Below are 15003 nucleotides of genomic sequence, written 5' to 3' on the forward strand. Positions count from 1 at the left end.
TAATGAGCGCTTTGTGTATGTATCCATACCTAATTGTGAATCTGTTCCATTTCAGCAACTTGTACAAAATGCAAACCATGGTAGATTATGTACTACCTGCAATTCAGATAATCGCTCCACCATACTAATACAAACACATAGTACATACATGATACTAATGCATCTATGTTACAATGCAGATGGTACCAAAAACAACTGCAAACTGACTGGATTCACACATGGTCAAATATCACTTGGTAAGAAAACCTTCACAACAATAGGTATAATCTACCACGCAGGAGCCACAATCAATGCAGGTCACTACACTGCATATATTAAAAAGAAATGTGGTTGGTTGTAATGTAATGATAGTACCATTACTCTAAAGCAAAGATTACCAGCAAATCTTACAAACGCTTATTTAATATTCTTAAATCCAAAATTTAGTAACTAATCTGTACTTAAACATTAACAAAACTTCAATTAAATAACTATAAACTGTTTCAATACGCCAAAAGATATCTAACTGCCCCAAGATTCTACAACAACCAAACAGATAAACGAATACCACTAAATTATAACAAGAAATAAACAAGTAAAAAATGCCAACAGGTATCTAACTGCCCCGATATTTTGCAACAACCAAACAAATAAATCAATTCCACTAAATTATAACAAACAATAGACAGTTAGAATACGCCAACAGGTATCTAACTGCTCCAAAAATGTGCACCAAGCCAACAGATCGAACATTAGTCAAAAACAACAAGTGAACAGTAAAAACAAACAAACAAATAGACTATAGCCGTAGGCCTTCGGTCATGCACCCAAGACACTAGGCCCTGGCCACAACCACTGCAGCATATCACACCCATAGATCACACCCATAGAATCAAACATTTTAACTATGCCATATAACCTTTTTAATGTCCGCGGACACCATGCGTGTTCTTAGAACAGTTTCAACTTGCCTGCGAACACTACGGACAGGTACAGTGTCCTTAGGACACCTCCATTTTCATTTAATTACGGACATCTCGGACACTGTGTGTGTTCTTACAACAGTTTCAACTTGCCTGTGAACAATATGGACAGGAATAGTGTCCTTCGGACACCTCCATTTTCATTTAATTACGGACATCTCGGACACCGTGTGTGTTCGTAGAACAGCATCACCTTGTCTGCGAACAGTACGGACAGGTATAGTGTCCTTGGGACACCTCCATTTTCATTTAATTGCGGACATCCCGGACACTAAGAGTGTGTTCTAAGAGCAGTTTCAACTTGCCTGCGAACAGTACGAACAGGTACATTGTCCTTAGGACATCCCCATCTGGGTCGATTGCGGACATCAAGGACAGCACGGCTGTCCGCGGGCACAACGAACACAACAGCGGTGCCTACCACCTAAATAGATACAATATTTGAACCATCTCTTACTCCCCCACCCTCCCCAAACAGTCTTACAGGCCAAAACACTTGCCAAAATTATATCTCCCCACCATTTGTCACTGCGCTGTCCGCGGTTGTCCGCGGATACAAGATGGCAGGCGTTTCCAAAAACGGACGCACGCCACGCTCTCCACCATCCAATCGGCAAACACACTGCATTTCCGCGGACATGACGCAAGTCGATTAGCCAATCAGGACACTGTCCGCGGAGCAAACAGGGAAATGTGTCCGCGGACCGAACATAGATATCACAAATATATTTTTACCTACTTTTTGGTCATTTTAAAAAAAACTACTGGACGGATTTTCACCAAATTTACAAAAGCATGCTTTCGGGACCAAGCCGCTGCTCCTGCTGCAAATTTGGTGAAAATCCGTCCAGCGGTTTGGGCTGTAGGCATGAGCAAAGCTTTTTCCCCATTCAGTCTATGGGAAAAAAGACATTTTGGGACCCCCCTATAACTTTGCCCCCCCCCTAGACCAAACCTCACCAAACTTTGCAAAAAAATTCAGAGTGGGCCATATACTTTTTCTTTGCAAAGTTTGGTGAGGATTTGTCCAGGGAGAGCGAAGTTACAAGCCGCCCAAAAAGTGCTCTTCCTATGGAAACAGCAACTTAACCATAACTACATGGCCACTACTGTGGCCGTGAAATATATAGATATATAGAAATAGAGATAGCTAGGAGAAAGAGAGAGGAAAAGAGAGAGAGGGCAACAGAAAGAGGGGGGTGAGAGAGAGACTCTACTCCACCTTAGTCCTGGAGCAGATGTGCCCATGTCTACTGCTGCCTTGGCGCACGAAGACTGGCAGGATCCACTGATCACTGGGATCAGAGAAAGATCAGAGTTGCTGCTTTTCCCACTGACTGGACTCAATCTTCTGGAGCATTATATCACTTGGTGTCAATCAAATGCTGTGTCCTCTGCCTACATGCACAACACAGATGTATATGGACGACATCGTCAAGCTCAGCTCAGACTGGTTCTCCTACCCAGCAGATCATTAAAGGGCTGCCAGGAATAAAACAGGCAGGTCCTCGAATCAGTGGTATGTAAATCCTGATGGCAGATGAGGGGTACCATGCCCAGCTCATCTGCTTATCTGCATATCTGAATACATAGTTTCCAGCTGTGCCCCTACTCTTACAAAAGTTTACACCAATATTAAGAACAGCTGTGTTTCTGCTGGAAAAGTGGAGCCTCTTGCTGGAACAAAGAGCAAAGAGATAGAACAGTAGGGGTTGGGGATAGTCAACCAATAAAGAGATGTAGATGAGTCCACCAGTACAAAGATATATAACAGTAGGGGTTGGGGATAGTCAACCAATAAAGAGAGGTAGACTATTCTTCCAGTACAAAGAGATAGAGCAGTAGGGGTGGGGAATGGGCAACCAATAAAGAGAAGTAGACGAGTCTACCAGTACAAAGATATAGAACAGTAGGGGTTGGGGATAAAATACAGGTAGATGATTCTACCAGAACAAAGAGATAGAACAGTAGGGTCTGGGGATAGGCAACCAATAAAGAGAGGTAGACGATTCTTCCAGTACAAAGAGAAAGAACAGTAGGGTCTGGGGATAGGCAACCAATAAAGAGAGGTAGACGATTCTTCCAGTACAAAGAGATAGAACAGTAGGGGTTGGGGATAGGCAACCAATAAAGAGAGGTAGACGAGTCTACCAGTACAAAGATATAGAACAGTAGGGGTTGGTGATAAAATACAGGTAGATGATTCTACCAGTACAAAGAGATAGAACAGTAGGGTCTGGGGATAGGCAACCAATAAAGAGAGGTAGACGATTCTTCCAGTACAAAGAGATAGAACAGTAGGGGTTGGTGATAAAATACAGGTAGATGATTCTACCAGTACAAAGAGATAGAACAGTAGGGTCTGGGGACAGTCAACAAATAAAGAGAGGCAGACGAGTCTACCAGTACAAAGATATAAAACAGTAGGGGTTGGGGATAGTCAACCAATCAAGCGAGGTAGACGATTCTTCCAGTACAAAGAGATAGAACAGTAGGGGTTGGGATAGTCAACCAATAAAGAGAGGTTGACGATTCTTCCAGTACAAAGAGATAGAACAGTAGGGGTTGGGAATAGTCAATCAATAAAGAGAGATAGATGATTCTTCCAGTACAAAGAGATAGAACAGCAGGCATTGGGGATAGTCAACCAATAAAAAGAGGTTGACGATTCTTCCAGTACAAAGAGATAGAACAGAAGGGGATGGGGATAGTCAACCAATTCAGAGAGGTAGATAAGTCAACCTGTACAAATAGATAGAACAGTAGGCGTTGGGGATTCTCAACCAACAAAGAGAGGTAGATGATTCTACCAGTACAAAGAGACAGAATAGTAGGGGTTGGGGATAGTCAACCATTAAAGAGAGGTAGACGATTCTACCAGTACAAACAGATAGAACAGTAGGGGTTGGGGATAGGCACCCAATAAAGAGAGGTTGATGATTCTACCAGTACAAAGAGATAGAACAGTAGGGGTGGGGGGTAGTCAACCAATAAATAGAGGTTGGTTCATTTACCAGTACAAAGAGATAGAACAGTAGGGTCTGGGGACAGTCAACCAATAAAGAGAGGTGGACGAGTCTACTAGTACAAAGAGATAGAACAGTAGGGGTTGGGGATAGGCACCCAATAAAGAGAGGTAGATGAGTCTACAAAGAGATAGAACAGTAGGGGTTGGGGATAGTCAACCGATAAAGAGAGGTAGGCGAGTCTACCAGTACAAACAGATAGAACAGTAGGGGTTGAGAATAGGCAAACAATAAAGAGAGGTAGATGAGTCTACCAGTACAAAGATATAGAACAGTAGGGGTTGGGGATAGTCAACCAATAAAGAGAGGTACACAATTCTTTCAGTACAAAGAGATAGAACAGTAGGCATTGGGGATAGTCAACCAATAAAAAGAGGTTGACGATTCTTCCAGTACAAAGAGATAGAACAGAAGGGGTTGGTGATAAAATACAGGTAGATGATTCTACCAGTACAAAGAGATAGAACAGTAGGGTCTGGGGACAGTCAACAAATAAAGAGAGGCAGACGAGTCTACCAGTACAAAGATATAGAACAGTAGGGGTTGGGGATAGTCAACCAATCAAGCGAGGTAGATGATTCTTCCAGTACAAAGAGATAGAACAGTAGGGGTTGGGATAGTCAACCAATAAAGAGAGGTTGACGATTCTTCCAGTACAAAGAGATAGAACAGTAGGGGTTGGGAATAGTCAATCAATAAAGAGAGATAGATGATTCTTCCAGTACAAAGAGATAGAACAGCAGGCATTGGGGATAGTCAACCAATAAAAAGAGGTTGACGATTCTTCCAGTACAAAGAGATAGAACAGAAGGGGATGGGGATAGTCAACCAATTCAGAGAGGTAGATAAGTCAACCAGTACAAATAGATAGGACAGTAGGCGTTGGGGATTCTCAACCAACAAAGAGAGGTAGATGATTCTACCAGTACAAAGAGACAGAATAGTAGGGGTTGGGGATAGTCAACCATTAAAGAGAGGTAGATGATTCTACCAGTACAAACAGATAGAACAGTAGGGGTTGGGGATAGGCACCCAATAAAGAGAGGTTGTTGATTCTACCAGTACAAAGAGATAGAACAGTAGGGGTGGGGGGTAGTCAAACAATAAATAGAGGTTGGTGCATTTACCAGTACAAAGAGATAGAACAGTAGGGTCTGGGGACAGTCAACCAATAAAGAGAGGTGGACGAGTCTACTAGTACAAAGAGATAGAACAGTAGGGGTTGGGGATAGGCACCCAATCAAGAGAGGTAGATGAGTCTACAAAGAGATAGAACAGTAGGGGTTGGGGATAGTCAACCGATAAAGAGAGGTAGGCGAGTCTACCAGTACAAACAGATAGAACAGTAGGGGTTGAGAATAGGCAAACAATAAAGAGAGGTAGATGAGTCTACCAGTACAAAGATATAGAACAGTAGGGGTTGGGGATAGTCAACCAATAAAGAGAGGTACACAATTCTTCCAGTACAAAGAGATAGAACAGTAGGCATTGGGGATAGTCAACCAATAAAAAGAGGTTGACGATTCTTCCAGTACAAAGAGATAGAACAGAAGGGGTTCGGGATAGTCAACCAATACAGAGAGGTAGATAATTCTACCAGTACAAATAGATAGAACAGTAGGGGTTGGGGATAGTCAACCAATAAAGAGAGGTAGAAGATTCAACCAGTACAACGAGATAGAACCATCAGGATTGGGGATAGTCAACCAATAAAAAGAGGTAGATGATTCTACCAGTACAAAGAGATAGAACAGTAGGGGTTTGGGAAAGTCAACCAATAAAGAGAGGTAGATGAGTCTACCAGTACAAATAGATAGAACAGTAGGGGCTGGGGATAGTCAACCAATAAAGAGAGGTAGCTGATTCTACCAGTACAAAGAGATAGAACAGTAATGGTTAGGAATAGTCAGCCAATATTGAGAGGTAGATGGTTCTACCAGTACAAAGAGATAGAACAGTAGGGGTGAGGGATAGTCAACCAATAAAGATAGGTAGATGATTCTACCAGTACAAAGAGATGGAACAGTAAGGGTGGGCGATAGTCACCCAATAAAGAGAGCTTGATGATTCTACCAGTACAAAGAGATGGAACAGTAAGGGTTGGGGGGTAGTCAACCAACAATCAATCACTAAAAAGAATTGGAGAGACACTAAAAAGTGCAAAGGGGTGGGTAGTGATAAAGGGATGCACTAGTCATCCAATAGGAAAATATGTAACAGTCAATCAGTACTCATAGTTGGGCATAGACAACCATTAAAAAGAGCTAGAAAAACCAGCCAATAGATAGAGGGACAGAGAGTCAGCCACTAAAAAACGATGGAATAATCAGCAATACAGAATGGTGTAGCAATCAAACAACACAACGTGTTGGGGAGAGATAACAAATACAAAGAGGCGGTGCCTAGACTCAGTCATTACAAAGAGCAGCAGAGAATCAACCAGAACGAAAAGGTGCCGCAGTCAACTAATACCATAAGGTCGGGACGGTCTACCAAACCGAAGAGGTGATGAAACTCAGTCATTTCAAAGAGCTGCATCGAGACCACTGCTACAGAAAAGGTTGGGTGGTCAACCAATACGGATTGGTGGAACAGTCAGTCAATACAGGAAGGCGGGGGGGGGGCAGTCTGCCAAACCAAAGAGGTGGTGAGACTCATTTCTTACAAAGAGCAGCAGAGAGTCGACAGCTACAAAAAGGTGGGGCAGTCTACTAAAGCAACGAGATGGGGCGACTTAATCGAAACAAGGAACCGTATGGCATCAACAACTACAAAAAATGGGAGAAATCAACCAATTCAAGGAGGTGGGCAACATTCTACCAAAGCAAAGAAGCAGGGTGACTCAATCGATATAAGTGGTAGACAGCCAGTATGAAAAGGAAGAACAGTCAACACTGCAGAAGGGTGGGACTGTCAAACAACAAAAAGTGGCTGGGTGAGATAGCAAATATACGGAGGCATGGGTCTAGACTCAGTCATTACAAAGACCAGCAGACAGTCAACAACTACAAAAAGGTGGGGTAGTCAATCAATAGGGATTGGTCCAAAGATCAGCCAGTACAAGAAGGGGCAGGGCAGTATGCCAAAGCAAAGAGGAGGTGACAATCAAATGTTACAAAGAGCAGCGCAGAGTAAACCACTACAAAAAGTTGGGGTGGGGTGGTCAATCAATAGGAATTGTACTGTGTTAAGTACCACTGTGCCGCGGCATTCTGTTGCTATCTACTGCCAGTGACTGTGCGGAGCCTTTGTGGATTTTGCTGCTGTGCTGTTGTCGCAGAGAAAAAGTGATTTATTGGGACTGCTAGCCCTGCCTTGGATCATAGGGATTCATCGGAAAGTCAGCCAATAGAAGAAGGGGAAGAGCAGTATACCAAAGCAAAGAGGAGGTGACAATCACATGTTACAAAGAGCAGCAGAGAGCAAACCACTACAAAAAAGGTTGGGTAGTCAATCAATGGGGATTGCTCGAAAAGTCAGCCAATAGAAGAAGGGGAAGGGCAGTATCCAAAGCAAAGAGGAGGTGACAATCAAATGTTACAAAGAGCAGTAGGGAGTCACCCACTAGTCAATCAATGGGGATTGGTCCAAAAATCATCCAATACAAGAAGGGGGAGGGCAATATCCAAAGCAAAGAGGAGGTGACAATCACATGTTACAAAGAGCAGTAGGGAGTCACCCACTACAAAAAAGGTTGGGTAGTCAATCAATGGGGATTGGTCCAAAAATCATCCAATACAAGAAGGGAGAGGGCAGTATTCCAAAGCAAAGAGGAGGTGACAATCAAATGTCACAAAGAGCAGTAGGGAGTCACCCACTACAAAAAAGGTTGGGTAGTCAATCAATGGGGATTGGTCCAAAAATCATCCAATACAAGAAGGGGGAGGGCAATATCCAAAAGCAAAGAGGAGGTGACAATCAAATGTTACAAAGAGCAGCAGAGAGCCAACCACTACAAAAAGTCGAACAGTCACCCAATACTAGAAGCTGGAGACTGTCTACCAAAGCAAAGAGCCAGGGAGACTCAATCGATATGAGTGGCAGTGGCAGACAGCCAGTATGAAAAGGTAGAACAGTCAACACTACGGAAGGGTTGGACTGTCAACCAACAAAAAGTGGCTGGGTGAGATAGCAAATATACGCAGGCGTGGGTCTAGACTCAGCCATTACAGAGAGCAACAGACAGTCAACAACTACAAAAAGGTGGGGTAATCAATCAATAGTGATTGGTCCAAAAGTCAGCCAATACAAGAAGGGGAAGGGCGGTATACCAAAGCAAAGAGGAGGTGACAATCAAATGTTACAAAGAGCATCAGAGAGTGAACCACCACAAAAAGGTGGGGTAGTCAATCAATAGGGATTCATCGGAAAGTCAATCAATACAAGAAGGGGAAGAGCAGTATACCAAAGCAAAGAGGAGGTGACAATCACATGTTATAAAGAGCAGTGCAGAGTCAACCACTACAAAAAGTGGGACAGTCACCCAATACTAGAAGCTGGAGACTGTCTACCAAAGCAAAGAGCCAGGGAGACTCAATCGATATAAGCAGCAGTGGCGGGTCAGTCAGTATGAAATGGTGGAGCGAGTCATCAGCAGATACAATACTGCGGTGAGATTCAATAGACAGAAAGAGTGGTGGAGAGTCAACCGGTACAAAGAGTGGGGGCAGTCAACCAATATGGAAAGGTGGAAAAGTCAGCCAACATAAGGAGGCGGACAAAGAGGTGGAACGTTCAATACAGGAAGAGGGTAGGTGGGGTATGCCCCCACTAAAAATGAAAGTAACCCAATTGAAAGAGGCGCTGACATCCACCAATAAGAGCCACATAGCGGTGAGTGATCATCAACCACCACAAGGAAACTGGAAAATCGGCAAACGTCATCCTTACTTACGCGATGTGCTATAGCGTAGAGAACGCGTGCGATCAGGCGGAGGACCTGCCGCATGAGTGTTTGTCCGCACACATTATAGTTATTTCCAGTAACATATTCATCTTCTTATATTGATTTCCAAATTGCATATGGTTTTACAACCCTTACAATATAACAGTGGACACATTATAATTAACATATTTACTTGACCCAAGGTTGCCTTCTGACACTATTATAAGAGGATGGCTAAGTCAGACGGTAGTATCTCAGTTGTAGACTAATTTAAGCAAGGTGTGGCACAATGTGATTGGCTTGTGCTTTGCCATCAAACTGTAGCTGTGTTCTGAACTGACGTGGGGTTGTCCAACTCCAGGCCTCGAGGGAGGGGATCCTGACAGGTTCTCAGGATATCCCTCATTAATTTTCATGAAGAAAAATGTTTATAAATTTGGAATCATTGTAGGCAAATGTATCTCATGAATATTAATGAGGGGTATCCTGAAAACCCAACATGGATCCGACCCTCGAGGTCTGGAGTTGGACAGCCCTGGGTTACACAGTACCCAATGGCTCAATAACCAAGGCAGTGCCATCTCACCTTTAGGGCTGAGGTCCATGCCGTCGATGTAGAAGGGTCCATTGCGCAGGGCGATCTCCTGCAGGATGATGCTGAAACTGTAGATGTCGCCCTTTTGAGTCCCTTGAGGTGGCGGCCTCCCTCGTCGCAGCAGTTCTGGGGCCGTCCACAATTTCTCTGTAACATGAAACAAAAGCAGGAATGTTGAACAGATGACGGGCGGAGCATGAAGATGACTTCTACCTCTGTGATCACCCAGGAATAAGGCATTAGGAGAAGAACCTGCACGCATAGTGGTTGCCCAATGGGGATCGAAGTAGGACTGCACTAGAGGAAACACCACTTTACTCAACGGCGCACAGCCCTACCAGTAGGCCAAGATTTCACCAAGAACAGAGGCCATCTCATGCAGAAAAATCTCGACATTGCGTCAATTTTGGAGGGATCTTGTTCGCTCCTGTAGACGTTTTGTGGTCAGGCTCTATTGACCTCTAAGTCGAAGAGGCACTGGGATTTTGTTACACCCAGAAACATGTTAATCACATGGCCTTCCTGTGTTAGCAGTGATTCAATCATCCGTTCTTGTCCAAGTGCTTTCAGGGGTCTGCAACTTGAGGCTTTCCAGACACCCATGTTCCCTCATCATTGGCAATGCTGGCTAGGCCTAATGGGAGTTGTAGTCCAAAACATCTGGAGAGCCAAAGGCTGCAGACCCTGCTTTTTCATCTAACCTACGTTGTTGCTTCCTAGACTTGAAGATCTCTCCCTTAATAGCAAGAGTCTGCATACGAAGATGACCTACACAGTGGCTCTCGCTCCCGTCATTACATTCCAGAACCATCTCCCTTCAAGCAGTGAGTCCCTGGCCGCCATCATACGGTGCCTACTGAGCATGTTCACAGTGATGTCTAGCTTCAGAACCAACACGTGTGCTACCATGGATCGAAGAACACATCTCACTTGCGGAGCGGATGTTCGTCCATCCAATCGTGCACGGGCACCTCTAGAAGCGGTCCGGAACTCACTGACATCAGGGGACTCCACCCAATCGTAATGATGATCTGGAGCCAATTGATGCTCATTAGAGAGGATATCTTGTAATGATATGAAATACATCTTTAATATGGACCCAAATCACCATTGTCGTGGTTTCGAGGCACCAAGCATTGTCTGGTACTTGGTATATGGTTCCCACCGCCATGCTTGCCAGACTGTAGTCAGTCGAAGAAAGGAAAAGGGGGGGGTGGAGCGATGGGAAGGGGGAGCGGTTAAACGGAGGTGGGCTGGAAAAGTAAGGAGGACTGTATTGGGCCTGCTCAGGTGCATGTCGATCCAGCCCAAGTAGATCATAGATCAGGATGGCAGAAAAAGATAATGGCAAATTCTGAGCTGTCCGAAGGAGACGGGACTATTTACGTGAGGGAGGTTTCAGAGAGATAAACAGGTATTACTACAAGTAGTGTGCCGCTTGGTGTAGGGCTGGAGACGCGCTCAAGGGGAACCTTGAAATGTCTGAAAAAACTTCAGAACTGTAGATCTGGGACTGCCAGTGGCCAAGTCAAGAAGAGGCTTTGCGGGGGGCATGTAGAGAGGGGGGGATGGCCAAGATAAGGCCTGACACCCTGTTGTGTGGGGTGGTTTACTGGTGTATGTCTTGGAATCAGGGGTGGTCAAGCTTTGAGGCCTTCCACAGCGCCTTGGTTCATTATTAACTAGAACCTAAAGCACTTACCCCATACACTACCAAATGTTCCATGCTGCTCTTTCTACATTTTGCACAAGAATGGTCACAAAGAAAATAGGAGATGTCTGTCTCCATCACAAGACTGATGGCTAAAAGGGGACATTTGAATTTAAAATGTTCCTAAATTCAATGCTGGACCTAAATTCAATTCTGGACCTTAGATCAATACTGGACTGATCAGGATTTCCCCCAATCTGGGATCGGGCAAAACATATATCCCGGATCGTGAATCCAGAAAAGGTTATTTGCAGGAGCACTCTATGGTCTTCTCAGGGTGCCTGTGAAATGGCTTGTTAGGGCTGTTCCCGGCAGAACACATTTAACGACAGCTTTTTATGTTTAAAATCCGTGCACCTTTTATACTTTGCCGTCAACCTTCTAGGGAAGTCCAATCTGTTGGGATATTTTCGAGGCCTTCCTGATCAACCTTCTGAGAGGCAAATGTTTATGGAGAAGGGGGTGAGAACAAACAGCCCTTCCCCCTCTCCCTCCCCGCCAGTCACTGGTGGGATCCCACAGTAAATAAGTTCCATTTCCAGCACTTCCTAATTTAGAGCACTTTTGTCAAAGGTCGATATCCACAGACAGCTTCTACAAAAAGTCAATTACCAAATATCTTCACTGACGCTAACACTGCAATTTGGACTGGGATCGGGGGCGGTGGAAGGGGGGTTGTTCTACAACATTGGTACCCATTATATGACATCTTCACATTATTATAATTAAAAATATACTTTAAAAATTGGATGGCTGCAATGGGACGCAAATATCTTCCCCCAACAGGCTGTTTCTCATGCATAAAAGTTTAATCCACAGATATATTTGTATGCTTCAAAAATAGTTTCAAAAATAAGGATCTTAGTAAATGGCAAGGATTCAGGTAACCTATTTTGAGCTGGGCATGCGAGGAATGGCAGCAGAGTGTCTGCCACTCAATGCTGTGGTGAGACCCTGCAAGAGGCCAAGGTCCACTAATATGACCAGAAAAGTCAAAATGGCGCCCACACAAGAGATCATAAGAGAATGACAATCTCAGATGTAATGTCCATGTTATGGGAGTGGTCACTGAAGAAAACAAGCATTGCCCTTAGATAATACTTGGGATCCATGGCTAGGCGCCGCACTCAAAAGGTGGCACCTACAGAGTGCAGCACAAAACGCTGTAGTCCGCAGGTGCCACCTTTCGTGCGCGGCCCTCTCTGGATCCCTGCCGGAGGGGATTCTCCCCTAACTCCCAACCGCTATGCGTAAGCCTCTGCTCCGCCCACCTGCTCATACCACCTCCCACACTTACCTGCTGTGGGTCCCGGCTGCCTGCTTCCTGGCTCCAGGTGCTCGCTACATAGTGTGGCCCCGGAAGACCAGGGCACAGCACTCCAAGCTTTTGTGTACAACCTTTTTGTGCCTGGGGCTTCCGAGGCCACGCTCTCTAGACTGAAAACGAATAGTCGATACCCAAAGGCCTCCTTACCAAAGACCAGTATTTATGTCTCCAGAATCCTCATGGAACCGTATATGGATTAAAGACTAAGTGAACCAATCAACGGTCAGTAATATGGATTCCATGGTGGGGTTGGGGGTGGGGTTGCCGTTGCCTTGAGCATTCTGGCGCTAGCCTATTTGCCTCATATGTATTTTGTCCTTGTACCACTCAACCAGTTAAGCACTTAGATTCCCATCAAACTGATCAGATCAGAGTCCCAAGAGATCAGAAGTAATGTGTTCCCTGAGTTTCAGGCCACAGTTGTGTTGATCTGACTGCTTTTGGGTAAAATCATGTGTTTTCACATATGTTGCCGTACCTTTTTGAAAAAAATACGGCCTGCCTAAGTGAGCAAGCCGACACTGCCAAGTCACACTCAGCAGTCACAAAATGTTTCCGCAATGGTTGGAAGGAACCAACACTTGAGTGTTGGAGAGGTTTGAGAACCCGACCGCCCCGTGGAAATAGTCTAGAGCATGGCCTGTGATGTGGCAGAACTTTTGCTATCAATCAAAAAGGACTTGACTCTACACATGAAGCGATAGGTGCATTTGCAAGGCCTAGACCACCACTGCACCATCGCCAGAGTACGGTCCTCACCACCCACTGCCTCCGGCCCATGTAAAACCTACAGATGTGTGGCACGCAGGAGGACGGAGCACCTCCCATCAGTTGACCATGTATCCAGGGCCTGAGCTTCCATTTAACAAACTACTTCATGCTTGCAGTGGTTGGTGTATGTTGGGGGGACATGCATGATTTCCTGGTGCCCTCAAGGCGTGTGGCCTCTCAACCTACCTAGATTAGCACTTACTGGCGTACAGGGCGTAGGAGTCCTCTGTGTCGCAGCTGGAGCGGAAGCTGGCCAACCCGTAGTCGGTGATCTTCAGGACAAAGCGGCTGTCCACCACGCAGTTGGATGACTTGAGGCTCCCGTGCGACTCGATCAGGCTGTTGTGCAGAAAGGCCATTCCCTGCGTCACAGGAGACGGGTGTATGGTGGTGGAAAGGGGGTCGGAGAGACAAAAGAAGAATACTGATTAACGTCACTGAGCGGCACCGACCAAAGGATACCAACAGCTGATCCGGCTTCCAGTAAGCTAAAGCCCCCGCCATTCCTGGCCCGCCAAGCATGGCGATAGAAATAGAAGAAGGGCCAGGCAGCTATCAAGGAGCGGTGGTGGTGCAGAAATCACAGGGACAGAGGCCGCAGAGCGCTAGTCACCGGCCGGCGGGATGGCTTCGGTCCAGGAGACCAAGAGGCAGCTGTTGTCTCGCTCTTTTATGAGCATTGCACATGGTGCGTGTTTATCATTAGAAGGGGCCCACTGGACATTTCTGATTGGCTGGCGTCAAAGCGACAAGCGGGAGACACGATGTTGATCCGGATCCAATTACGAAGAGGATCGCGTCGCTCTGGGTCCGCTGACGCAGGCGTTGCCTGGCTACACTTACAACAAACCTCTGCAACCACTCAGAATTCCTATCTAACCAAAATGTTCTTTATTAACAATTTTTTTTTTTTTTACTTTTTACAATCAGTGGACTCAAAACACAGTTGGAAAGCAGTGGGCCTCATTACGAGTATGGCTGGAAAGGCAACAAGGGCGCCGGTATCGCTACCCTAACCGTTGCTACCGTACCACCATACTAAGAGTTCTGCTCCCGGGTGCCCTTGCAGCCACCAGGATTTACCAAGTGGCTGTACCAGCACCCGCGAGGAGAACTTGATGGTAGCAACGGTACCGCTGCTAACAACCTCCCCATTCCCATTGAGCCCTGTGGGGCTTAAATGCGAATGGGGAATCATTTTTTCCGGCGCCCAGAAAAGGGCAATTACCGGGTCCGCCAAGGTCATAATGACCCGGTAATTGCCCTTTTCTGGACGCCGGAAAAATACCTGTAATACCTGTATTACAGGCACGGCTACCGCCATACTCGTAATGAGGCCCAGTGTCTTTTGACAAATTTACCAATATTTATTAAAACATTCTATTATATATATAGACAAAATAAAACAAGAATTTGTATGGCAGAAAAGGCATGAGTGGATGTAGAGCGCTGATGGCATAAGCGTGAAATAGCTTCCTAGGGGGGCTTCCGCCCCTTAGTAATATGCCTGTTTCGCCTTTGATCGAATAGTATTGCTCAGCGCCGCCTTCCTCCGACCACTTTGAGGAATAGCACCTTTACTGTGCATGGTTCCAACTGAAAGCCACCAGCACCGCCCCCCAGCCGTGACATCACAGAGGAGGATTATGCAGCTCATAAGGAACTGCCCTGACGTCACAGCAGGGGCATAACCTAGGGTAGGTAACAATCCAGCTTCGCTCTCGCT

The 15003-nt window shown here is 45.5% G+C and overlaps 1 protein-coding gene across 1 annotated transcript in view; it reads right to left on the reverse strand.

The window, feature by feature from the left end:
* NPR2 (natriuretic peptide receptor 2) overlaps window positions 1–15003 on the reverse strand; it is a 558288-nt gene that overhangs the window by 154383 nt on the left and 388902 nt on the right. The window contains exons 13-14 of the mRNA XM_069626775.1: window positions 13480–13639; window positions 9460–9615 (exon numbers count right to left, since the gene is read on the reverse strand). Coding sequence (XP_069482876.1) covers window positions 9460–9615; window positions 13480–13639 — 316 coding nt within the window. The remainder of the gene's footprint in view (window positions 1–9459; window positions 9616–13479; window positions 13640–15003) is intronic.

This window comes from Ambystoma mexicanum, chromosome 6p (assembly GCF_040938575.1).
Source record: "Ambystoma mexicanum isolate Mex_15411 chromosome 6p, UKY_AmexF1_1, whole genome shotgun sequence".
Classification (NCBI taxonomy): Eukaryota; Metazoa; Chordata; class Amphibia; order Caudata; family Ambystomatidae; genus Ambystoma; species Ambystoma mexicanum.